Source organism: Myodes glareolus, chromosome 10 (genome assembly GCF_982192425.1).
Source record: "Myodes glareolus chromosome 10, mMyoGla1.1, whole genome shotgun sequence".
Classification (NCBI taxonomy): Eukaryota; Metazoa; Chordata; class Mammalia; order Rodentia; family Cricetidae; genus Myodes; species Myodes glareolus.
Window position 1 is genome coordinate 91865 of NC_142035.1, and position 26919 is coordinate 118783.

Below are 26919 nucleotides of genomic sequence, written 5' to 3' on the forward strand. Positions count from 1 at the left end.
TGAATGTTATATTTCAGGAAACCTTTTATATTTAACATTTTATTTGACTGATACATTCATTTCTTCTATTGCATATGCACTGCTTGAACTTCTCTGTTCCATGTTGTGGGAGTATCTTCCGTTGTCTCAGCCAATAGTCGCTGAAGCACGAGCCCGCAGTGCAACGGGGAGTGCCTTCCACTCCATCAGCCAATAGCCGCTGAAATACCAGCCCACTGGGGCGTGGTATATTTCTCTTTTAAAAAGAGCCACAGATCCCGGATCAGGCTCTCTTGGTTCCGGCGCTTGGTCCCGGCTCCTGCTCCAGTGACTAGGCTCCCTTCCTGACGGTTTATGGTGTATGTAAGTTTTACCCCCCAAAATAAATAACCCCTTAAAACATAACTGGTGTGGGATTGATTCGCCGATAGTTCCATGTCTTGTATTCTTTTTTTGAAGCTTGCCTTTATAATTCCCATTCGCTTACCTAGATTTTCATTTATAGAATTCCTTCAGATTACGTTTTCTTAATTGCTGCTATTTCCATTTTCAGAACTTGAACAGATTCATTCATTTGTATCAACTTTTTTTCCCTTAGCTTTCTTTAATGTATTTATTCATTTCCTCTTTAAGGACCTCTATCATCTTCATAAAGCTGGTCTTATTGTCTTTTGCTTGTGCTTCAGTTGTGTTGAAATATTCAGGACTTGCTGTCATAGGATAGCAAGACTGTTGTAGTTACATATTGCCCTGGGTGTTGTTGATTGTGCACTTACTCTGGTGTCTAGGTATCTGGGTTTGAGGTGTGTATGGGTCTAAGGTGCTGATTTCTCAATTTGTCTTTATTAGTAGGGTGTTTTGTTCCTCGGTTTCTATCTGCTCTCTGATCTTCTGGTTTGTGTGGCCTATGGTTAGACATGCGTTCCCCCCTCCCAAGATAGAGGCTGGAAATCTGGCAATAGGCATGGCTATAGTTCCATCAGAGAGTCTGTGTCCAAGTTTGGGGTTGAAAAAAGCAAATAGGGGTGGAGTCTTGAGGATAGTATTGAAGGGACACTGAGAGAGTGTGGGAGTTCTGCAGGCAGGTGGCCTATATGAACTTCTGGCAGATGGTGTGTCCTTTGTTCAAGCAGGGGTCTGTGTCCAAGTTGGGGACTAGCACACAATAATGAGGAGGGATAGTGTCTGGGCCTTCAGATGAAATGCTACAGCAAGCGAAAGCACTTAAGGTATCTGAGGGTGAACATGCTGTTCCAAACATGTCTTTATTCTTCTGCCTCTATTCCAATTCATTCCTAATTCTAATACCTCCTCGCCTCTTCTCCTCTAGCCTAAAACTTCATCTCTTTCAGGAGGCTTGAAGCTAAAGAAAAAGTTACCTTTCATTGGTCAAAAGCACATTCCTAGGGTAAGTGATAAAGAATTGAGCCAATGACCATGACAACAAGGTTTCAGGAGTAGGGCTGTGATCATAGAAAACAGGAACACAGTGCACAACTGGCAAGCTTATCTTATGGTGTTTTGTGTTAGCAACCTTGGTTTGGACACCTGCAACTCTGACCTTGTTGCTCTGGAGTGGAAACCTATCAAGGTGCCCTAAGGGTGAGACTCCACTCACCTTTAATTTATATAAGGAATAAGCATAGTGTTTCCTACTCCCAGGAAGCAATTTCATACAAAACCTGCTGCACGTGTGGTCCAGGTATGTTAGTGTCCATCCCAATTAAGAAGTCAAATTTTGCAAGATCACCCTTGATGTGGCAGCCTTGGAAACAAGAAAGAATCAAAATTTAAGGTTATGGATTCTTAGTCTGTGGTTTCAGGCATTGCAGGCGTCTGTTTAGGAGTGGCAGAAACCCAGTATGGAGACTGTGAGAGTCCATTGCGTGAAGCTGTGAGGATAAAGCCTGGGTTGCATTTTGAGACCACAAAATGTTGAAATACCAAAGCTATAAGATATCTGCCACAGAGAGGTGACTGTATATATGAAATAGAAGTACCCAAAGAGAGAAATGTATGAGAAGTTTCAGGGATAGGGCTATCTAAGCCCATGGAAACTGAAGCCCCATGCATCTGAGACAGAGCTGTAGGATTTGATGTTCTGTCCTGTTGTGCTTCAGTCTTGTCTTGGTCCAATCTTCCTTCACTGTGTTCCCGTTCCTCTCTTTTGGAGTGCAAATGGATATTCTGTGCCATTGTATATTGGAAAGATGTAACTTGTTTTCTAATTTTACAAGATCTCACAGACAAGAGATTGCCTTTAGTGTTGGGAGATACTTTGGACATTTCCAGTGTAGGGGCTGCTGCAGAATATGAAAATCATTGAAGTGACTAAATGCATTTTCTTAATGGATGACCATGAACCTATAGTGACATGGGTCAGAATGTAGTATATTAAGTGAAAAATCTCCCAGGTAGCATGATGTATTTGAACATGTGTTTCTCTTTGATGTCTTGCTTTGTGTTGCTTGTAAAACCTTTGGTAGGAAAAGCCTTTCTGGATGAAATTCTTCACTGGGGCTGTGATATGAGTGCTTCTAACCCATTTCATGTTCTTTGAGTATAGTGTGTTGTAGTATCCTTCCTGTGCTGTCATGCCTTCACCACCATTACAGATTCTATTCCTAAGTCACGTACGATACAATAGAAACATTTGTTATTCATTCCTCAGCTAATTTGGTAGCCTGCTGTTTTCATTTTTATTTTTTATTTTTGTTTGTTTTTGAAGACAAAGTTTGTCTGTGTAAGCCTGGCTGTCCTCACAGTAGCTCTGTGAACCAGGCTTGCCTTGACCTCAGAGATCCCCCTGACTCCCAAGTGCTAAGATTAAAAATGGGCCAACATTCTTGAATTGTTGTTTTTATATTATTGGGTGATGGTCCTGGAATGCAGGTTTTTGTACATGTCAAGCACATACTTGTAGTGATATTTTATTTGTAGTTTAGTAAATAAAGCTTGCCTAAAGATCAGAGTGCAGAGTTAAGCCACTAGAGGCCAGGAAATGGTGGCACACACCTTTAATCCTAGGACTCAAGGCCACCCTGGCCTACATGAGAATGAATCTGTCTAAAATGAGAAATAGAATTCACACAAAGGTGCTCCTGGCACTAAGGAATCACAGGTCTTTAACCCCAGCACTAGGAAGATGGAGGAGACAAGAGTGATATGGCTGGGCAGAAAGAGGTATATAAGGCAGGAGGAGACAAGACTTCCTTGCAGTCTGAGGTTTAATGGAAATCATTGCAGTCTGCAGTCATGCTGAGGACAGGATCATCCCTTTGTTTGTCAGAAGCTTGCTAGAGATGAGCACTCTCTAGTGACTTGGCTATGACTGTTTTGCTTTTCTGATCTTCAGCTTCATAATATCTGACTCTGGGTTTTTATTATTTGTGCTTCATATTTTGCTGTGCTGAGCTTCACCCATATTTTGAATTTAGAAATTTGCAGAGTCTGTCATTGTTTTTCCCAGGATGGCATGTGTTCATGACATTAGTACTTCCTGAGCCTTCTGAGTCATTGGATTGCGTGTGTAAGACTTTTTTTCTGCCTGTTCTGTTTGTTTTTTTAATACTGTCGCGACTGCCTCGAACAGCAAGGAAGACGCAACACTGGAGGTCTTCTTGCAAGCAGTTTACTCAGGACCTTGTTACAATAGTTTCTCTCTCCAGGCCATCTCCTCCCTGCCCTTAAGTAGCCCTGGGCAGCCAATCCTGGATCGCCACGTAGGCACTGTCCATAGGTCCACTTATATGCAAGCAGCTTACAATCATTACATGCTCCTAGCCTTAGCCAAATAAGGTGTTGTTTACCACTGAGAGCACTCACTTTCAGGATTGTGGAAGGCGGAACTGGCGCCATCTTTTAGGTGTGGCTCCACGCAGCTCTCTACATAATACTTTTAATGGATATGAGTATTTTTCCCGTATTCATGGATACGCACCATGTGGGTACCTCATCCTCATAGTAGCCAAAAGATTGTCTTAGAAACCTTGAACTTGGGATAATGGATAGTTGTGATACCCCATGTAAGTGCTGGGAATTAAGCCCTATATGCAAGACCAGAAAGAGCTCTTTATTATTGAGTCATCTCTCCTCTGTGTTGTTTGTTTGTGATCAATATTTATATCTCATTGTCCATTTGTAACTGTTTAAACATGCAGTGCTTTTTGGTAAGATCTTAGTGACATTACACTTTAAACTGTGGCATTTCAAGTTTTTGAAAGATGAATCCCTAACACTTTGCAAGAATTTCAGAATAAATGAATGAATAAATAAATAAATAAATAAATGGATGAATGGATGGATGAATGGATGAATGTGAGCTCTGAGATCTATCTTTTATGTTTCTTTGCATGATTTTTACCCAGGAGTCCAGGTCTTAATATGTACTTCTGAACTGATGCATGGATTAGGTTGGCATAAAACTCAGGGGGAGATAAACCTGCCTCTGCCTTCTGAATGCTGGGGTTAAAGGCATGAGTCAATCCACCCAGATTGCCCATCTTATTTTTCATTTTTTGTAGTTAGTAATTGTTTAAATGATTTCTCTAATATGTACTTTGTACTGTTGATTGCTTACTTGTCTCTTTATGTTTGTTAATGGTCATTTCTCTTGCAAGGCGATAGCCCATTCAAACAGTACAGAAATGTCAGAGTTGAACCTCCTATTTAGTTTCCTTCTAAACTAACTTGGTAAACACATTATAATATCCTTGTCATAGAGTAAGTGTGGGGAGCACCAGAATTATATGACTATGTTGTCAAAGAATTATACATTTACAATATTGTCAGTATCACAGTTTTTGTTGTTTACATGTGTGGGATATTTTAGAATACAGTGACCTATGATGATTTACATATCGACTTCACTTGGAAAGAATGGGCATTGCTGGATCCTTCTCAGAAAAATCTCTACAAAGATGTGATGCTGGAGACCTACAGGAATCTCACTACTATAGGTAAGACTGAATTTTCTTTTATGTTTTCAAATAAGGGGACAACCGTTCCTTGGTTATTAATGTTCTTCTGTAATTTGATTGAGAAAGACGACGAATGAGGTGTGTAACAGGAATTCTAATTGTTCTTAATAAAAACCCAGAGACATATTGGGGTTAAAGCTGAAGATCAGAGAAGTAGCTGGAGAGTTCTCACCTCTATCAGTACTCAGACTGAATGGGCAATCCTGTCCTCAGAATGACTGCAGACTGCATTGAGCTCCTGTCTCCTCCCCCTTTATATTCCTCTCTAGTGCTGCGATTAAAGGCATGGGATCCCAAGTGCTGAGATCATCTTTTATGAGCCCTGTTTCCCTTTTAGAGTGGATCAGTTTTGTGTAGCTCAGGGTGGCCTTGAACTAACAGAGATCCTTCTGCCTCTGTCTCCCAAGTGCTCGGATTAAAGGTGTGTACCACCATCGCCTGGCTTCTTTGGCTAACTAGCATGGCTATTGATATTAACTGTGTGTAAAACCACTGACTGGCCTCTATGACTGTGTCTAGCTTTGTACTCTGATCTTCAGGCAAACTTTTTTGGATCATAAGCAAAATATTACCACAGAGGTGACTAAATCAGGCATGGATCTAGGGTTCACTGAAGATGGTAACTTAAATTTTACACAATTTTCAAGAATAAACCATACACTTTCTTGTACTATATTTTAGGATACAATTGGGATGACCATAGAATTGAGGAACATTATCAGAGTTCTAGAAGACATAAAAGGTAATTTTTTTTCTTTTTTGAGACCTGGTTTCTCTGTAGCTTTTATGCCTGTCTTGGAACTTGCTCTTGTAGACTAGGCTGGCCTTGAACTCACAAAGATCGGCCGACGCCTGGCTACATAAAAGGTAATTTTTTTTGTGCAAGATAATACACATGTGCCTCTGAAGATATTATGTGTCCTGAAAGTTTTAAAGAAAAGCAACAGTGTAAAGAAGCACAACTTAAAGTGTATGGATGTTTACAAAATTCTCATAAAACCATATACCTCAATTTCAGAAAGATGAATTGAGTTTGCCAGGCATTCCAATAAGGAAGAAAACAAACAATGCCTTAACAGGTATCACCATTTGAATCAAAACCCCATTATAGCTATGGTGTAGAACTGCCAATCCATTTAGTTTTATACCACTCATATTACAGAAGGAATACACATTGAAGAGGTGATATGTATATGTCCAAACCTTCTAATAAGCAAACGGTCCATAGTAAAGCAATGTTACTTATATACATACTTGTTTTAACTTTACTAAGTTAAGTGAGAGGAACAGTTAGTCAAGAGTCAAGGGGTGTTTGTTGTGGAGAAACCTTAAACACTATACCACATTTATGAGGAACAGAAAGTAAAATTATAAATTCAATGTGGAAACCTTTTATTTGTTATTCTTCCTTTACTAGGTATTTTATATGTCACTCTGGATACAAGACATATGAGCATAGGAACATGGAAATATGTAACATAACCTCCTCCTCAGAACAATTAGGAGATTTGTAGTAGTCCCCACTTTTGAGTAGATTTGTTGAATTTGGTTCAGGTCTACAAGTAGTTGGGTTTGCAACTTTATTGTTAATTCATCAACAAAACCACACTGCAGAAAAGCCCTATGAGTGCTAGAAATGTGTAAATACTTCTTTTTGTCCTAGTTCACTTAGCTATGACTCACAGCATAGGAAAAATTTTGAATGCAATAAGTGTGGTGAAGATTGAGATTTTCCAGTTCTTCTCAAATATGTAAAAAATCTCATTTAGAAAAAAGATTCTATAAATGTGAGCTATGTAGTAAAGGCTTTTACTATCACAGTTATCTTCAAAGATGCAAAACAACCCTTAATGAAGGGGAAAAACACAAGTGTAAATAAAGTGATAAAACCTTAAGACCTCATTCCTCTTTACAGTCAGACTAAATTAATGAAATTAATTCATACAAATATGAAGATTCAACAGTGTAATGAATGTGGTAAAACTTGTATGTGCCAATTATTCTTGCAGGTATGAAAGAAGTCATACTGGAGGGAAAACAGCTAAATATACTCTATGTGTTAAAGCCTTTCCAAATCATAGTCATCTTCAAAGGCTTGAAAGAATTCAGACTGGAAAGAAACCCTATAAATGTAATCAATGTGGTAAAGCATTTGCACATCACGGTAGTTTCCGAGTCCATAAAAGAACACATACAGGAGAGAAACCCTATAAATGTAATCAGTGTGGTAAATCCTTTGCATGCCACAGTAATCAACGATTACATGAAAGAACACATACTGGAGAAAAACCCTATGAATGTGATCAGTGTGATAAAGCCTTTGCACGTTCTTCTACTCTCTACATACATAAAAGAACACATACTGCAGAGAAACCCTATGAATGTAATCATTGTGGCAAAGCCTTTGCACGTCAGAGTCATCTTCAATGCCATGAAAGAACACATACCGGAGAGAAACCCTATGAATGTAACCAGTGTGGTAAAACCTTTGCACGTCACTTTACTCTTCAGATACATAAAGGTACACATACTGGAGAGAAACCCTATGAATGTAATGTGTGTGGTAAATCCTTTGCTTGTCACAGAACTCTCAAATTACATAAAAGAACACATACTGGAGAGAAACCTTATGAATGTAACCAATGTGGTAAAGTCTTCTCATATCTCTGTAATCTTCGTATGCATAAAAGAATACATACTGGTGAGAAACCCTATGAATGTAATCAATGTGGTAAAACCTTTACACATCACAACAATTTTCAAAATCATAAAAGAGCACATACTAGAGAGAAACCCTATGAATGTAATCAGTGTGGTAAAACCTTTGCATATAGTAATGCTCTCCGAATACATAAAAGAATACATACTGGAGAGAAACCATATGAATGTAGTGAATGTGGTAACACCTTTGCACATAGCAGTACTTTTATAAGACATAAAAGGACACATACTGGAGAGAAACCCTATGAATGTAACCAATGTGGTAAAGCCTTTGCACGTCAGAGTCATCTTCAAAGCCATGAAAGGACCCATACTGGTGAGAAACCCTATGAATGTAACCAGTGTGGTAAAGTTTTTGCATGTCAGAGTCATCTTCAATGCCATGAAAGGACCCATACTGGTGAGAAACCCTATGAATGTAACCAGTGTGGTAAAGCCTTTGCACATCAATGTAATTTTCAAAGACATCAAAGAATACATACTGGTGAGAAGCCCTATGAATGTAACCAGTGTGGTAAAGTTTTTGCATGTGTCAGTACACTTAGACGTCATGAGAAAAAATACGGCAAAAAAAACCTGTAAAATGTAGTCAGAGTATTCTGGAGAAAACAATTGACAATGTCAGCAATCTATTCAAGCATTATGGTGTCCATCTTTATTTTGTTTGTACCTGCAAGTCCTGGGGAGGGGGAGACCCTTTGAATTTAAACGATAAGGTAAACCTTTTATATTTCATACTTCTCTTTAAGTATATGTAATAACTAATTTAGTTGTAAACTTTTATAAATTTGTGCTAGTGTCTTTTCTGTTGTGATAAAATATAATGTCTGCATCAACTTATGAAAGAGTTTAATTTGGTCCTTGATTCCAGAGAGATACAAGATTAACATGAAAGTGGCAACAAGTGTCAGATATATGAGTTAAATCAGGAGACTGAGAACTCACATCCTTAATTTGTAGCATGAAGCAGAGTGGGAACTGGAGGTGTGTGACTATAAATTCTCAAAGCATACCCCCATGACAAATTTCCCCCAGCAGGGCAGCATTTCCTAAATCTTCCCAAATGATGCCACCAACTGAGAAGGACTAATTTCTCTGATACATACTTGTTTTCTGTTACATGAACCAATTCATGATGAAGAAAAGTTCTTTAAATAACCCTATAGATGCCTCAACATCTGTGTCACAAGAATAAATACTTATAAAATAAAAATTTTCATGAGTGAAATTTTGTTTAAAGATTTGTTTTAATTTTAATTGTGTGGTGTCACTGTGTATTTGTTGTGTATTTGTTATATATTTGTTGGAGTATATGCATGTGTATGCTGGTTCCTGAGAAGGTTAGACCCTTGGATCTTCTTGTAGCAGGAATTACAGGAAGTTGTCAAAAATCAGACCTTAGTCCTGGGAATGAACTTTTCTTAACTGCTCAGCCATGTCTCTAGCTCTGTAAATATTTTAAAGCCTATTGTATAATTTTGAACTAAGGAAATAAAGAAGAGCTCATACATGGAATAAAACCTATTCATGTAAATGATTTCATAAAGATTTAAGACATCATCACAGTTGTCTTCTGGCTCAAGACAAAAAGTTTATTTCATTTCTTATTCATATAACCATAAGGGATTATAAACCTTACCATGTTCACTGAAGACAGACAGTGGAGATCACTGCATTGTGGTTTCTATTTTGAAACATTTGAGGGAGATTCTAAAGTGTGCTATATGTGTGGCAAATCCACTTAGCAAAGTTTACTTTGTGGTCCTCATATTCCTTCTGTGGTTTTCATTCATCTTCTATTGTATTTTTCTTAGCAGTAAGTATTTTTCTGCTGCAATGTATAGAATGGGATTTCCATCATGTAAGTGGTCCATTGTTTATTTAAGTATCAGGCAGTAGGTTATCAAACTTTCCAATAAGGGTGTCTGTGAAAGGGTGATAGGTTGTTGTTCCTGGTTTTGTTTTTCATATTTTCACAAATTCCCTTGAGATTTTGTTGACTATTTTTCAGCCTGCCTTGGATATCAGTAATTATTCAGGGATACATTTGAACTCATGACCCAAATTTGTCAACCTCCTGAGTACAAGTCCAAGGATAGATGATGTACCCCCAATGTAGTTTTGTCAACATGTTTAAACAATGTTAATGTTAAAATACTTAATAGCAGAGAATATAAGAAACAGCAAATATCTCATGTATATCCAAAGAAGTATTTTCATATATCTGGTAGGGAAGTAATGATGTAGAATAATCAGCAATAAATTGTATATTTCACAATATAGCTTGATGTGCTATGAATCTGTATAATTTGAAGTTACATGTATCTTTACATTCTCATCAGTTGTCTGTTTGGCACTTCATCTCAAAGTACTGCATTCTAAGGAAATTATCCAGAGATGCCAGATAATGTAATGGCAAGATTTAAGCATAAAAATGGCAAGGTTAAAGAAACATTTCTTTAGTGTGTGTGTGTGTGTGTGTGTGTGTGTGTGTGTGTGTGTGTGTGTAATAAAATTATGTTCTTTTAGGTCACAATAGATATGTGGAGACCATAAAACAACTTTGTGCGGTCTACTTTTTTCCTTCTTCATATAGTGATCAAAATGAGGTCACTAGCCTTGGACACCACAGACATTTCCCACTGAGCCATCTCGCTGATGCTCAAGTATAATTAGTTGAAAATTTGGATCAGAAAATAGTGTCTTCCTTTCAGATTGTAAACATATTTTTCTCTAAGGATAGAGGAAAACAAGATAATTTGAATAATAAATCCTATTTGCAGGTGAAAATGATATACTGCTATCACTTTTTTTTCAGTGTGTTAGTTTATTCTGAGGACTAAACACTTTTCATAGCAGTTTCCCAAAACCACAAATGAATGCCAGAGAACTCTCTCAGTTGGTAAAACTGTTATTGCTAAGCCTAATGATCTGAGTTCAACCTCTAGGAAACCCATATTACTCCTAGAAATGTTTCTCTCATTTCTTCTGCATTTGGGCTGCAGCATACTAATGGCGAATCGTCTTCAGCCAGTGGGCTTAAGAGGCTGAACCAGTTGGGTGTGGCTTTTGGGTACCAAAAAGCCCACAGGAGCACCTGCTTGGCCTCTTCCTGCTCACCACACCTGGATGTTGGACCCCTTTCCTGTTTTCTCATTGTGATCTATGAGTTTTCCTTTCAATAAGGAAAAACCTTAGTATACCCTATTCAGAGCTAGTGGGTATTATTTGGCGCTCTTCACCCCCCCCCATTTTGACGCATTCCACATCATCTGTCACCCAACATGGGGCCAAGTTCATACTTCCCAGGAATCCTCTGCCCCCTGCCATGCTACCTATTTGCCAGCCTGGGCACATTTCTCGTCCACCTGTGGCCTACATGCCACTGCTCAGGAATCTGACTTTCCCCACTGCAGCCCGACATTGAGGGGACTTGGGACTGAGGGGAAGCTTTGGGTTTCCTTATCCCGGCCACCAATCTTCTGTCTGTGTTTTGCTTTTTGTTAATGAATAAAGAACTAGCTCAGCCTATAGCATCTGAGGAGGAAGGTTGCAACAACCAACTCTCCATGTACAGAATCTCTTTAATTGTCCGTAATAACTGCTCTTATTTTGTTAAGCAAAGCATATTTGTCAGTATCTAAATAGGCAACAGTGCAGGCAAAACCAGTGCAGTAATACAACAGTGTCCCTCTGGCACACAGCTGCAATTGCGACACCTACAGGCCAATAAAGATTATCACACCTACTCCACTGAAAATCCCTCAGGCAGGTATGTAAATTGTAAAATTTGAAAGTTATATGATGACAGACAATATTACCATTCAGGAATTTAATACCATGTTGCTTACACTATGGATGGTGTTCAGCAAGGCTTATGTGATTTTCCTTATGCATCCATTTGTTTGATTTTGAAAATTAGCTTCATTTTTCATATTATATCTTCAATAAAATGCTTTGATAACAGAGCCAAGAATGAGGCACTTTTAAAAATGATACAGTCTTTACAGACTAATAATAAACAGCTAGCTGAAAAAAATAATACTATTAAAAATGATAACAATAATTTGACAGACAAAATTCAATCCATGTCAAAGGGTGCTAAAAAATTTATCTGAATTCGTAGTGTTGAATTTACCAATCAGAATCTGTTAAAAAAAAAGTTATGATATGTTAATGGATAAGGTATCTCTACAGAAAGGCAATGTACATGTCATCCAAGTAATTTCCAAGAATGAGATGTTGTCTTTACTGGACAAATTTCTTACCTTGGAATCATACATGCAAAATAAGGACCAGAAGTTAAATAAATCAATGAGGACACCAAAACAGCACACAGGACTGGAGATTTAGACTTTACAAAAGACAGTGGTAAAATGCTGCCATTCATTTGGGCATAGATTTTCCCACACAGCAGTCCTGTTTGGCTGCTACCAGCTGACTTCTGTGTCCAGCTATTTCTGCGCCTGTGGAAGCTCAGGCAGTGCCAAGGGCACAACAGGCAGAGAGATGCGGGAGACGGAGGCGGAAAAGGTTGAGGAGATCGCGCCCAGCGCCACCACTACCGCCATGGGCAACATGCCCTCTGTCCCAAGTAGGAGGCCCCAGCCTTCTGCCAACTGTCTCATGTATCTGTTAAACAGCCAGGGACCTCCGCTGAGTACATAGTCTGTGATTTATATTTACACTAAATAACCATTTTTAATCTGAGCATATCTTTTAGCATTGAATCAGATTTAAACCAGTCACACAGCTCCAAGTGCAACGCGACACCTACTTGCAGGTAACGGTTATTAGCTAACTAAACCACAGGTAAGATTTATTATGGACAATTTAACCTTTCAAGGTTTCAATAGCCTCTATACTTACACCATGTATGAGGTTTTGCAAGACTTATATAATTTCCCTCCTTCATCACTATTTCTAGAGCTAATGGGCCAAGCAGTGATTTAATTAATACAGTTTCTGTGTGATTACTTCTGATCTCAGCTAGCCAGGTGGCCCAGAACCAAGAAGCGGGCCCCTCCTCCAACAAAGATTCTGATCAAATTATTATTACATCTGTACCTGTGACTACCAGATCTTCAATAACAACGTCACTTATTTATGTTTCTAATTCTGGTATTGTTCATCTATAGAAACTTGCCAAAATACTTGTTTTATGGTTTCTCCTGAATTTTTTGTCCTCTCTTCTATATCTGTTCAATTATCCAGAGCAGTATAGTTTCTTACAATAGACATTAGGATTTTTCATTGCTTTGGTAAGGGGTTTCCTCTACAATGGCTGGAAACTACTCAACCAGATTTGGCATAGGGGCCAAATGTCTGCAAAAGGCCCCTCATGGACTTTCCCAATGCAAAGTATTATTTTGAATATTCCTCATTGGCCTACATTTATTAGTCCAATGCCTGCCCGTGCCATAACTTCTGCATAATCCAGAATGGAGGTGCATTCTGAACGAATTATTTTTAGAAAAAACATTGTTTCTAGGAATGCCCTGTTGACAATCTCTTTTAAAGTGACCTTGTTTGTCACAACTATAACATTTGACATTTTGATTTTTCCTCAAACCTCTGGAAATCACCTCTCCTATCCATGGAGCATCATGTTCATGAGAGTCTATATTGATTGTATCTCAGATTCTTTACTCCATGCCTTTAATGGCCTAATTATCCATTTGCATAGAGGATTGGCATTTTTAGAAGCCAGAGATTTAATTATTATTTGTCTAGCTCCTGAATTTGATATCATTCTGTTTACTGCTGAAGTCAATCTTTGTAAGAAATCCATAAAGGCTTTCTTTGGGCTCTGTATAACTTTAGTAAATGACTCAATTTTCTTTCCTTTTTCTCTGATTCTGTCCCAAGCACTCAAAGCTGCTGTGTGGCATAAATCCAGAGTGCAGTCATCATATACAGTTTGCATTCCTTTGGTAAGTAATGTAGTATCCTCCTCCAAAACTTTGATCTTGGGAGACTTCCCTATCTCTAGCTTTAGTCTGTTTTTCAATAATCTCAGCTTCTTCTCTGAACCAGGGACTCCATTGTAATTGTGCACCAGTCTCTAAAAGTCCATTAACCAAATCTTTCCAGTCACTAGGGATAATTCTATTACAAATTGACCATGAGTTTAACATTTGCTTCACAAAAGGTGAAAGCATGCCATATGGGACTATTGCTTCCTTGAATCTCCTTCAGTCTAACATTGGCACAATAGTCCAGTTAGCTGTAACAGAGACTCTGCCATTTGGCAATTCCTGTAAGGTTACTGGATATATTGAGGTTGATTGTCTGAAAAACTTAGGCTGTTCCTCTCTATTCTTATAATTATTCTGTCTGGGTTTGAATCGGTGATCTGTTTTATTAGATTTTTCTGAATCGTATATCTTAGCACTCAGATTAATCAATTTTTTAATGATAAGACAAAAATCATAATGCTGATAATGTTCACAATTGACATCACATAAATCCGATTTAAATTAGATATCCTCTAATCATTCTATTTTTAAAATGCCTAGCATATCATCATACAGAGACCCAAATCCCTTCATTATAATGGTTTTTCTCAATTTTAATATGGAGGAAAAACTCTTTCTTTTAAATAATCCCTCCCTTTAAGAATTCCAATTTGTCTTACCAAATCTACTAAAGATGTTGATGAAGATGTGAGGCTGATTGCTGCTGCATAGAACAGTAAAAGTCTGGCTGGATTTCAAGGAGAGCCTGCAACTGATGGTGGAGAGAGGGGAGGGAAGAAGAAAAGAAAGCCTAGTGGGTGGGGCTGGAGCCCCAGGTGTAGCTCAGATGGGAGCCCCACATGCAATCCTGCCCTGTACTGATAGCTATAAAGCCTCAGGCAAATGATTTTTTGTGGATTTATACCCCAAACACTGGGCACCAAATGTTGCATGAATAATAAAAACCCAGAGACAAAAATTAGGGTTCAACCCAAAAATAAGAAAAGAAGTGTAGCCAAGCAGCTAGAGAAGTCTTCTCTTTACCAAGGCTGGGTGACCACAGACTAAGCAGGCAGCCTCTCTCCTCTAATTTTATATTCCCTCTAGTGCTGGAATTAAAGGTGTAGGCCACCACCACCTGGATTTATTTCTGCTTTGGTCAGGGTGGCCTTGAACTCACAGAGATCCATCTGCTTCTATCTCCCCAATCCTGGGATTAAAGGTGTGTGTCACTATGACCTCCAGTGGCTTTAGCTTTGCCTCTGGTCTCAGCTGTGCCTCCTCTGTCTTCCCTCAGGATCATTTTTGGGACTGAAGGTGTTGTTGAATCAGTTGCTAAAAAGGAGAAATGATTTTGGACTGAGGATAATGTTGAAAGGAGGCAGCAAGTGTCATCTTCATCAAAATATCTTATCCAGAGCTTTGTTCTTGAAAACCTGCATTCAATATCAGCACAGTACGATGAAAGATACAAGTGCAAGGTTTGAGAGGAAATTGGAAAATAGACCTATGTTTCCTTTTAAGCTCCTGAAGTTGCTTCTAGAGAGGGTAACCTTACAGTAGTTGTATAAATTTAAACTATATATACCTTAGAAATGCAAATTACATAGATCTGAAATCCAGTTTAAGAAATACATTTTATTATGTATGGTGGTGCGTGCTTCTAAACTAGTCACTCAGGAAGCTGAGGCAGGAGGATTTTGAGACTGGCCTGAGTGTAAGATCCTACATCAAATACACAAATAAGTGGTAGGGGTGTGGCTCAGTATTGGAGTGCTTCCTTCACCTGTGTGAAGTTCTCAAGCCAAATCCCAGAACAGAAAATTCAAAAACAAGAAATGGGGAGGATAAAGGGAGGTGCCATGGACTGGCTCAGGGGAGCCACTCAGACCGTGGGAGAAGCAGGGTCTTGGTACACAGGAAGGCACGAGGTCGGCGACGAAAGACAGACACAACACACAAGAGAGTGGTTGGAATCTGCTGTGATTTTACTGAATTCGTGTTTTCATTATATAGTATTCAAACAAAGAACAAATCAGAAGGTCATGTATCATTGGTTGGCACAGTAACAAAGCCTGTTTTAGTCACATCAGCGATTTCTAAGAAAAGCATATTATCAGGGACAGGTGTTAGACATAAAGCATCCTTAGAAGAGGAAATCTTGTCCTTGGGAACATAAACCTCAGGCAAGTGGTTTCATCTTATCTAAGAATAGAAAGTTTCTGTCTCATCACTATCATTGCCCTTCCTCTTTCTAACCCTTTCTTTATCTCATCTAGTGACCAAATATGACTAACAGCTCTCTGCACATGCTGAAATATACTTTTTGTACCTTCTTATGCATCAGACACCATGGGGGTTCAGATCTAGCATGCCTATTCATAAAATTCAGAGTATAACATAACACTCTTTGTCCATCAACATTAACCCATCTATTCCCTTGCTCATCATACACCCCCATGTTGACAAAGTTTCTGCTGTAGTCTTATACATTCCCATACTGTACTTCCCTATCTCGGAGCTGTTCCTGAAGAGATAACATATATAAAGACTGTCATCATTATGAAAAAGATTGTGCAAAGCCCATATCCCGCATAGTCAGCTAATCGAGAAACCCGTGTATGCCCCAACGGCAGCCAATACTGGGCTGTCTGCCACTGACCTCCAGGAAGCCTAGTCCCATAGGACACGTAGCTCCCATCCGGCATAATGACGTATGTCATGTCACACAGACAACACTGGAGTTGGTGTGGCAGGGAGGGATGGAGTATAGCTGGAAGCTTTTAAGCATTCTGTCAGTCCAACTGGACTAGTTTCTCTCCCACCCACTGGTTCCCACAGCTGCTTATTAAATAATCATTCAGAGGCTCAATATTAATTGTAATTGTTTGGCCAATGGCTCAGGCATATTACTGACTAGGTCTCACAACTAAATTAACCCATTTCTATTACTTTATATTTTATCACAATGTTCCTGGCTTGTTAACTCACATCTTACTTCCCCAGCAGCTACATGATGTCTCTCTGACTCCACCTTCTTTCTCTCCATAGCTCTGATTTCTCACCTGGCTCTATTTTCCCTGATCATCAAATGATCAAAAAGGCCAAATCAGCTTTATTTATCAACCAATAAAAGCAACACATATTTATAGCATAAAGGATATCCCACATCAATGGAGGCAAGGAACTGTAGAAAGATTATAATCAGAGCTCTTTAATAGGCTGTGCCTAACAATAGCAAGCAACTGTAAACAATCTAAATATTTAACAGCAGGGAGCTATTTAAATACATGCTGTCACAATAACAGTGGCATGTAATCAAACTTTAAAATATAAATCAAAAACACCATGAAGCTTCTCAAGTTGTGCCTCCTCCATCTTCCATAAGGGTTGCCATTTTGAGTGGAATATATGTGAATATGTGTATCTGATGAAGACCTTGAGTGTAAAAAAGCTCCTGTTGTTTGCCTTTATCAATATACCATATAAATAGAATCATATAATTGTGAAGAGGCTGTTTGTGGATTCCTGGCTGCTCAGCCCCGAAATAATCACACAGAAACTATATTATTTAAATCACTGCTTGGCCCATTAGCTCTAGCTTCTTATTGGCTAACTCTTACATCTTAATTTAACCCATATCCATTAATCTGTGAATCACCACGAGGTTGTGGCCTACTAGCAAAGTTTCAGTGTGTCTGCCTCCAGTGGCAGATCCATGACTTCTCAACTTCTCCTTCTTTCTCCCAGCATTCAGTTTAGTTTTCCCCCACCTATCTACCCTATCAGGACAAAACAGTTTCTTTATTAACCAATGGTGTTCACAGCATACAGAGGGGAATCCCGCATTGTACAATTGGTATCCCTTAGAGATTGGTTTATTTCACTGATCATGATACATGATACATTTAAGATTCATCTATGATTTTGTGTGTATCAATGCATTCAATCTTACAGTTAGTGAGTTTTCCAATAGTTGGATATATGATGGTTTATTTATTCACGCCTTAAAAAAAACTGAGTTGTCGTGGCATTTCAATTGTATTTTAATAAATAAGACTGCCTGAAGGTTTGAGTGTAAACCTGTCCCACTCATCAGCCTTACAGACCAGATTATGATAACATACACCTTTAATCCCAGTAGCCATACTAGTTGCTATAGAAACTGGGTGGTATAGGCCTTTAATCCCAACTCTAGACAGGATTATAAAATGGGAGAAAACAGCTCTGAACACACAGTTTCCTTCTGAGATTCCAAGAGGCAGGATTGCCATTTCAAACTGAGGTCAAGGCAAGAGCCAGTGGCTGACTCTTTTTGCTTTTCAGATCTTCAGGTTGAACCCCAATTTCTGATCCTGAGTTTTTATTAAGTGTGCTACACTGAGTTATTTACAGCATTTAACAATTAATTAATAATGCTGTTAGGAGATGTATGACTTTTTGTGTAAAATAGGTTTCATTTCTTTAGTTTCATTAGGAATGATTACTAAATCCTTAGTTTGTAACTTTGTAATAAGCTGCCATTAGTTTTACATTACTTCACTGATTGTTGGGTTTGCAACAGGCTTTCATTATTGTTTTAAATGACATTTCCCAACTAAGTAACAATTATCTGCAGATACGAATATTTGTCACTCACCAATCTTCTGCAATGAAATATTTGTTAAGATCCTCTGTTTATTGTTATTGTCTTACACGTTTGTTGCCTTCTAACTTTGTGGGACTATGTTTGAACTTTTCAAAGACCTCATAGGCATCTCATTCCTTAAAATTTCCTTTGTATTGTTGCTCAGCCTCTTGTCAGCCCAAAAGGCTTCATTTCCTCATGCAGTGCCTCTCTAAAAAACAAACATCCTACTCGCAGCTTCCTCCATTAATGAGCCAAGAATGAGGTCACAGAAAGTAAATCTCAGTAAATAGGTGCTTAATGAGATAACTCAGTATGCCAAGGTCCTTACTGCCAAACCTAACAATCTGAATTCAGGTTCTAGAACCCAGACAGTGGAAGAAAGACCTGGCTTCCACAAATTGTTCTATGCCCTCCATATGCATGTTGTGGAATATGCACATGTGTACACATATGCATGTGTGCAGTCACATATAGAAAATTAATTAATTAAAATAAAATCTGTGTAAACAATCTTTTCCATGGGTCTTCTGGACTGATCAAATGGACTAACTATCTGAAGAGGGTATAGGCAGGAATCACAACCTATCCCATTCTATCCAGTGGCTTCCAGGAAGCTACTTTTCACATAGACTGTTTGTTTTCAAGGCTAGAGTACGATATATCCTATTATCAAAAATGGAACATGAATTTTGAGTTTTAAAACAAACTAAAATGACATGAGAATCAAATACAAAATGAGTGATTCTTGATTTCTGCAAAGGACATGATTGAGATAGTAAGGGAATTCTGACAGAGGGATTCTAAGGTAGTAACTATTGAACTTTTGAACTATATTATGACAATAGAATATATGCCACAGCAGTTTTGAAGAAAATGTAATATTTGCAATTGTCACATATTGATAAACCTTAGGGATTCTTCATTTATGTAATATATAAAAGTTAAATTTCTTCAAAGGATCACTAAAGTTTTGATTGATGATAAATACTCTTTGGCTTTTAACTTTTTAAAAATAAATTTTATATTCTGTTTGAAGCTTCCCCTCTTCCAGCCCCCATCCCTCTCTGTTCCCACCATCCAATCCACTCTTCTCCATTTTTGCTTAGGATAGTGAAGATGTCCCATGAGTATGAACAAAACACAGTGTGTTTCTGTTTAGAAAAGGGCATGTCTCCCATGAGTATCAACAAAGTATGGCGTATCAAGTCACGCAAACTAAGTACCTCCCCATGCATCAAGGCTGGCCAAAGGGACCCAGCATGAGGAGTAGGGTACCAAAAGTCTACAAAAGAGTCTGAGACAGCCCCTGTTCCCACCACCAGGAGTCCCACAAGAGGACCAAGCCACACAACTGTAAAATACATGCAGAGATCCTACATCAGTCTTATGCAGGCTTACGAGCCAATAGTTCAGTCTATGAGAGCTCTTATGAGCCCATGTTTGTTGACTTTTTGTGAGCTTTCCTGTGGTGTCCTTGACCCATCTGGCTGCTCTAATACCCTCTTTTCTTCTACAAGATTCCTTGGATTCCACCTAATGCTTGGTCTTGGATCTGTGCCTGTCTATATAAATTTCTGGATGATGCCTCTAGATGACAACTGGGTTAAATACTAATCTGGTCATAGGAGATGGCCAGTTCAGGCTACATATCTGCTACTGCAAGATTGACTTTTAACTTAATGCTAGATAAAAAGAGTTTCTGTAGGGTTTGGGGGCTATACTTCAGTTGTAGGGTACATCCTTAGCTTGTATCAGGACTCAGATCATTCCCAACCCTCCTACAAGAAAAGATAAAAAGCATTTTTCTTCTGGAATATGGAATAATGTCTTCCTGGAACATTCTGTGTAACCACCAGACTAGCCTTGAACTGAGATTTTCTTCCTCTGTCTCCTGTAGATGGTATTAAAGACAATCATGACCACACTCAGCTCTAAAACAGTTTTTAAGATAAGTAGAGGTTTGATATTTTTCTGAAGTACAAAATGATTTTATATATATATATATATATATGTATATATATGCATATATAGGCATTGTGAAATTATTTAATTGAACTAATTAACATTTATCACCTCACATACTCAACAACTGTTATGGGAACATTTTAGATGCCCTGATCTAATCTTTGGAAACTCTGAATATGTTACAGCACACAAAAAGGGAGAATTAAAGATGCATATGAAATTAAGGCTATGATACATGACCCTTAGAATGAAGTTTTTTCCCTAGATTATCTATGTGGGCCAAGGATAATCACAAGGTTGGTTTTAAATAAAAGAGGGAGACAGACAGGAAGTGCCAATGTGATATGGTAGGAGAGAATAAGCCAGCAATTCTTGCCCTTGAAGGAGGAAGGGGTGTTTGTTGGAAGGAGGCCACTTGTTAGTTCCTGGCTGCTCAGAGCCCCAAAATAATTACACAGAAACTGTGTTAATTGAAACACAGCTTGGCCCTTTAGCCCTAGCTTCTTATCAGCTGACTCTTTCATATTAATTTAACCCATTTCTATTAATCTGTATATCGCCATGTGGCTATGGCTTACTGGCTAAAGTTCCAGCATATCTGACTCTGACGGCGGCTCCATGGCTTCTCCCTAACTCTGCCCTTCTTTCTTCCAGCATTCAGTTTAGTTTTTCTCACCTACCTAAGTTCTGTTCTGCTATAGGTCCAAAGCAGTTTCTTTATTCATTAATGGTAATCACAGCATACAGAGGGAAATCCCACATCAGGTGTTAACCAAAGAAAGCAGGAAGTCTTTAGAGTCAAGACAGACATGAACATTAAGTTTCCTGCTAGAGCTTCAGGAAGCTAGCTCAGTTAGCATCTTGACTTCAGTAGAAGGAAGTGAAGCCTGATATGCTTCATCTTACTCCCTAGCTTGTGCCCAGGGTTCTGTATCTCATAGTCTGTTGGATTGGGGACTTAGTTTCTTGCTCACCCTTGACTAGATACTGTTCTCTGTTCCATGTTGTGTGCTCCAGGACAGTTCATAGTATTGTAGCTGTATTTAATCAGTGTAAGAGAAGAAAAAAGCCGGTATGTTTATGACCTAATCTTGAAAATTATTTTCTCTCATCCAGATTTTGAAGGGAATAATTGACAATTGAATGTTGTATATTGTTTGGACACAGTATATGTGATAGATGTGTGCACTGTTAAATGAGTGAATTTAATCAAATTAATACATCTCTCACCTCCTATACTCAAGAGAGAACACTAAAGCTGTGCCCTCAGTAATTTCAAACATACAATATAGTATTATTACTTGATGTAGGATTCCCATCTGTATGCTGTGAATACTATTGGTTAATAAAGAAAACTGTCTTGGGCCTGTATAGGGAATAGAGGTAGGCAGGGAAGACTAAATTGAATGCTGGGAGAAAGAAGGCAGAGTCAGAGAGAAGCCATGGAGCCTCTGCCAGAGACAGACATGCTGAAACTTTGCCGGAAAGTCACTGCCACTTGGCGATATACAGATTAATGGAGATGGGTTAAATTAATATGTAAGAGTTAGCCAATAAGAAGCTAAAGCTAATGTTTGTCAGATGGTGTGGGAGGGCCTTCTGTATATATGTTGCTTTTATTGGTTAATGAATAAAGAATCTGTCTTGGGCTTGGCAGGGCATTATAAAGGTAGGCAGGGAAAACTAAACTGAATGCTGGGAAGAAGGCAGAGTCAGGGAGATGCCATGTAGCCACCACCGCCGGGAACAGATGAGCTAGAACCATGCTGGTAAGCCACAGCCACATGGCAATACATACCAATAAGAAGTTAAAGCTAATAGGCCAATCACTGATTTAATTAATACAGTTTCTGTGTGTTTATTTCAGAGCTGAGCAGCCATGAACAAACAAGTGGGCACTTACAATAGCCAGGAAGGCACCAGGGTATATTCTGGCAGAGGCCCCCTCAATAGTGATTTTACCATGGTACTCTGAGTCATTTTTTTAAAAATTATGGTGAGTGGGCGTACATGCATACACACACACATGAAGATCAGAGGGTAGTTTGTGGAAGGTTTATTTTCTCCTTCTATCACATGGTTCTCAGAAAAGGAACTCAGGTCTGTAGGTTTAGAAAACAAGTATCTTGACCTGCTGAGACATTACCAGTCAATCATCTCAGGCATTAAGTTTAATAAGCTATATATGTGTATGTATGTGTGTGTATGTGTATGTTGTCTATATTATATATGTATGTGCGCTTTATTCATAAAGAGCCGATCCCTCTGCCAAGAATGATTTTTGCATTATTTAAAATACACATTCAACAAATAAGCTATGTGGAGGCTAGAGATTGGAGGACCTAAAAGCTTCTATGGAGCCTTCCTTGATGTTCTATGACATAGTTTTAGATGTAACTGTGTCAATTTTTCTCCCCCTTTGTGGTGGTTTGAAAAAAGTAGTCCCCAAAGGGAGTGGCACTATTAGGGAATGTGGCTTTGCTGGTGTAGGTATGACCTTGTTGGAGGAAGTATGTTCCTGTGGAGGCAGGCTTTAAGGTCTCATACATGCTTAAGATACCACCCAGTTTCTCAGATGAATTCCTGGTGTGAGAGGTCTTTCTATGTGTTGCTTTTATTGGTTAATGAATAAAGAAACTGGCTTGGCCTTTAGCAAGGTAGAACTTAGTTAGGTGGGGAAAACTAAACTAAATGCTGGGGAAAAGGAGGCAGAATCAGAGAGAAGCCATGTAGCCCTGCTGGAGACAGATGCCATAACTTTACCCAGTAAGTCACCGTCTTGTGGTGATACACAGATTAATGGAGATGGCTTAATTTAAGATTTGAGTTAGCCAGAAATATGCTTAAGCTATTGGCCAAACAGTATTGCAAATAATATGGTTTCTGTGTGATTATTTCAGGGTTGAGCAGCTGGGAACAAACAAGAGGTCTCCCACAACAACTTCCTGTTGCCTGCAAGATGTAGGACTCTCAGTTACTTATCCGGTACCATGTGTGCCTACATATTGCCATGTCCCCACCATGATGACAATGGACTGAATCTCTGAACTGTAAGCAAGCCACCACAATTAAATGTTTTCCTTTATAAAAGTTTCTCTGTGGGGCTGGAGAGATGGCTCAGAGGTTAAGAGCACTGACTGCTCTTCCAGAGGTCCTGAGTTCAATTCCCAGCAACCACATGGTGGCTCACAGCCATCTGTAATGAGATCTGGGGCCCTCTTCTGGCCAGCAAGCATACAGACAGAACACTGTATACATAATAAATAAATAAATAAATAAATAAATAAATAAACAAATAAATAAATAAATAAATAAATTTTTTAAAAAGTTTCTCTGTGGTTATGGGGTCTCTTTACAGCAATAGAAACCCTAACTGAGACAACCCTCTTACCTCCTAATGTTAGTATTGAACCTAAGATCACTAAGTTACATCTCAAGTCTATAATATCATTCATCTGCTAGAACAAGCCCAAGACAGACTGCAAGAAGATAATCAGCTGTCCATTTGGCCACCATAAGGCTGATCCTTGAGGATAACTGACAGAATTCTTTCAAGACTGGGAATGTTTAGCTATCTGAGAGAAAAGAGGAAAAGCTTTAAGAGTTTCACCCAAGAAAGGCTGATATCAAACTACTATTTACCTGTACAAATGCCGGAAGAAGCCAGGTTAATCTACACATGTGGTAGCATTTTGAAACTCAACAAACAGTATGCAGAGGACCTAAAAGTGAATGAGGTATAGTCCCTGGCTCATTCCAGATACTGAGATGAACACAGTGACCCATTCAGTATAGTAGTAACTTGTTAGTGTGGCCTAAACCAATTCTGTAATGGTCTGTCCTAGCCCTTTAAGAGACAAGCCACACCTACTCACTACCGTTTGCCAAGGCAAACGTTTGCCAAGGCTTCCAGCCTGAGTCCCTTCCTTTCTGTCTCTCTCATGTAACTTAAATGCACCTATGTTTACTGTTAAATGTTATAATTGTCTGTTCATTGCATCTGATTTTAGACAACAAAAACAATAAGTCTCATGTTTTAAACTGGTATGTACTTTTAAGTCTCTTACAAAAAATACTTTATATTTAATCCAACCTTGCTTTAAAATATATTAAACTGTTCTCTACTATTGTCTGTTCTGCTGTTAATCTTCTTTGCAAACAATTTTTTCTTCTGTTTTTTTATGATTGTAAATCTTACCTGTTGAGAGCCAGTACAGTCAAGCTTAGACCCAGCTCTCCAGGCAAATTCTATACTGTAGTTATATTTGATAAATAGCCCTCAACTGCTCAGAGATCTGGGGAATACGGGATTTAAATATTTAATTATTAAAAGACTTTTCATAACAAAAAGAGACAGGTTGGCCCCTATCAGCAGCACTCTACTTCCTCCAAAGAAGACAGAAGACAAATGGGCACAGAACAACATCCATCTGCAATTTGTTTCAACTGCCAAGCACTGACCACTGGGCAAAACTGCCTTTCATCTAAACTGAAGATCATCAGACAGGAAAAAAAATCACTAGAATCGACAGCCTAGCTGCTCAGGTCAAGGTAGGTTTGTCTTTCTACAGATTTATTAGTCCACAGATCTTCTGGAGCCTGGCAGGCCCTGCACTAAACAGCAAAAGGCAAATACGACCCTCAGTGACCATGGAGGACCCTGAGGAATAGCTCTAAGTGCCAACCAAGTAAGTTCTCTGTTATTTTTTAATCAATAACTCCTCAAGTAAAATTTTATCCTTCTCAAAGATCTCTGATGTAGTTTGACAGCTGAGAGGTTTTGTCAGTTTAAAAGGACAACCTCACCAAACAGATTTCAGTAAAATACACATACAAGTAATTAAGGTGTGTGCCTGCAAGTTATAAAGGTGTGAGGACAAATACAAGTTACCAAATTTCTCTCTCATGCTGCCTTTCATAGTCTTAAAAATACTTTCATTATGCAAAAAATATCCGTCACAGTCATTCTGACATAAATATGCTGTTTAAAACTTCTGTATTCACAAACCCAAAGAATTCTTGTGAGTTCCAGGGAGTCAAATTGAGGTACCCACCTTAAACAGGTCAGATACACCACTCTCAATTTCCTTGTCCTAATTTTTTTTCCTAAACTTAACTTTGTTCTTTGTTCTGCCAATACCTTAAACAAGTATTGTTTAAGAGACTAGTTACCCAGGATGTGACCAGCACCCAGCTTTCTTAGGTTCCCCCCCAAGACGACACCCACAAATAAGCAGAAGCATTCTTGAGAATCTACCGCCCCAATTCCTTTAACTTGTTGTGCCTAACCTCCTGCCTTTTTATTATAAAAAAGAAATGGGTATGTAATGGCCTGTACTGTCCCTTTAAGAGACAAGCCACTTCCACTCCCCCACCCTCATCTGCTGAGGCAAGCTGATCTTTAGCTTCCAGCCTGGGTCCCTTCCTTTCCTTCTCTCTCTTTCAAAGAGGCAGCTTCTGTCTCTCAGTTCTCCCCACTTCTTCCCCCCCCCCCCCCGGTTTCTCTCTTTCTCTCTCTGTTCTTCCCCCTTCTCCCCTTCCCTTCCATAACCCACTAATTATCCATCTTTACTCTGCATGGTGTGCCTGTCCATCTCTGTCTCTCACCCACCACATGGCTCCCTGCCTGGGACCCGGCTGCCTTCGTGGCCTGCCGTGGTCTCAGGACCCACTGCCCACTGCTGCCACTCGGGAACCTACAGCATTTTACTTAAACCATTACAAGTTCTTGTCTAGTTTCAGTGTGTCTACTGATGTGGGATGTCCTTCTGTACATATGTTGCTTTAATTAGTTGATGAATAAAGCTGTTTTGACCAATGACTTAGCAGAGTAAAGCCAGGAGGGAAATTGAACAGAGATAGAGAGAATAGGCAGAGTCAGGGGACACCATGTAGCCACTGAAGGAGAAAGATGCCAGAACATTACCAGAAAGTCATAGACTCATGGCAATACATAGATTAATAGAAATGGGCTAATCTAAGATGTAAGAGCTAGCTAGGAATATGTCTAAGCCATTGGCCAAATAGTGTTGTGGTCTGGGTGACCAGGAAACTAAAGCGCAGTCTCTGTCTACAGATGGCCTTTCTGTGTCAGGGTCATCTCAGAAGGGGAAAATGACTTACAGCAGAGAGTAACCAAAGCCTCTACCCTACATCTCTGGCTGCTGAGCTTTCAGAAGCCCTGGTTTGTCTGTCAGCACCTGTCTGTGAACCCACAGAATTATCTCTTCTACACTTGTATTATCTGACCCACCTCTAGTCTCAGAAGTCAGATCAGTTCTAGGGAGAGCTTTACAATAATAAAACAGTCAGTCATCTGGACAAAATCACTTTCCCAATATACCTGAGATCTGCCGTGGTAAAAGGATAGCTTCAACTGTCCCTTTTACGTCCAGGCTTCCACAGAAAGTCTTCACCGAAAGCATGTGGGCTCTGCTGCAGACTCCATCCACTGTGGCTCCTCTGGGGCTTCCCACTTACATAGAGCTGGAGATTTTTCTTAGTATCAAGAAGCATTTCTTACTCCACTCCCAGTCCCCAGAAGGGTCATCTCAACTCTGCTTTCCATCACCAGGTGGGCCTAATCTACACTATCATCCTAGAAGAGAGGTGACAGATCTGCTCCAATTCTGATAATAAATGAAGCTGGGGCATGATCCTGAACCCACAGAGATGTAGTAAGAAGGGC

The 26919-nt window shown here is 39.1% G+C and overlaps 1 protein-coding gene and 1 long non-coding RNA gene across 2 annotated transcripts in view; both read left to right on the plus strand.

Annotated features, from left to right (window-relative positions):
• Positions 1-8907, plus strand: part of LOC125405062 (uncharacterized) — a 33234-nt gene extending 24327 nt beyond the window's left edge. Inside the window, exons 2-4 of the mRNA XM_087910891.1 lie at positions 4811-4937; positions 5640-5700; positions 6968-8907. Coding sequence (XP_087767017.1) covers positions 4811-4937; positions 5640-5700; positions 6968-8261 — 1482 coding nt within the window. The 3' untranslated portion in view covers positions 8262-8907. The remainder of the gene's footprint in view (positions 1-4810; positions 4938-5639; positions 5701-6967) is intronic.
• Positions 8908-12480: 3573 nt separating this feature from the next.
• Positions 12481-23263, plus strand: LOC148120558 (uncharacterized). The gene is made up of 3 exons (XR_015738970.1): positions 12481-13612; positions 14934-15117; positions 23132-23263. It is a non-coding gene; the product is annotated as an uncharacterized LOC148120558 (long non-coding RNA).
• The last annotated feature ends 3656 nt before the right edge of the window (positions 23264-26919 follow it).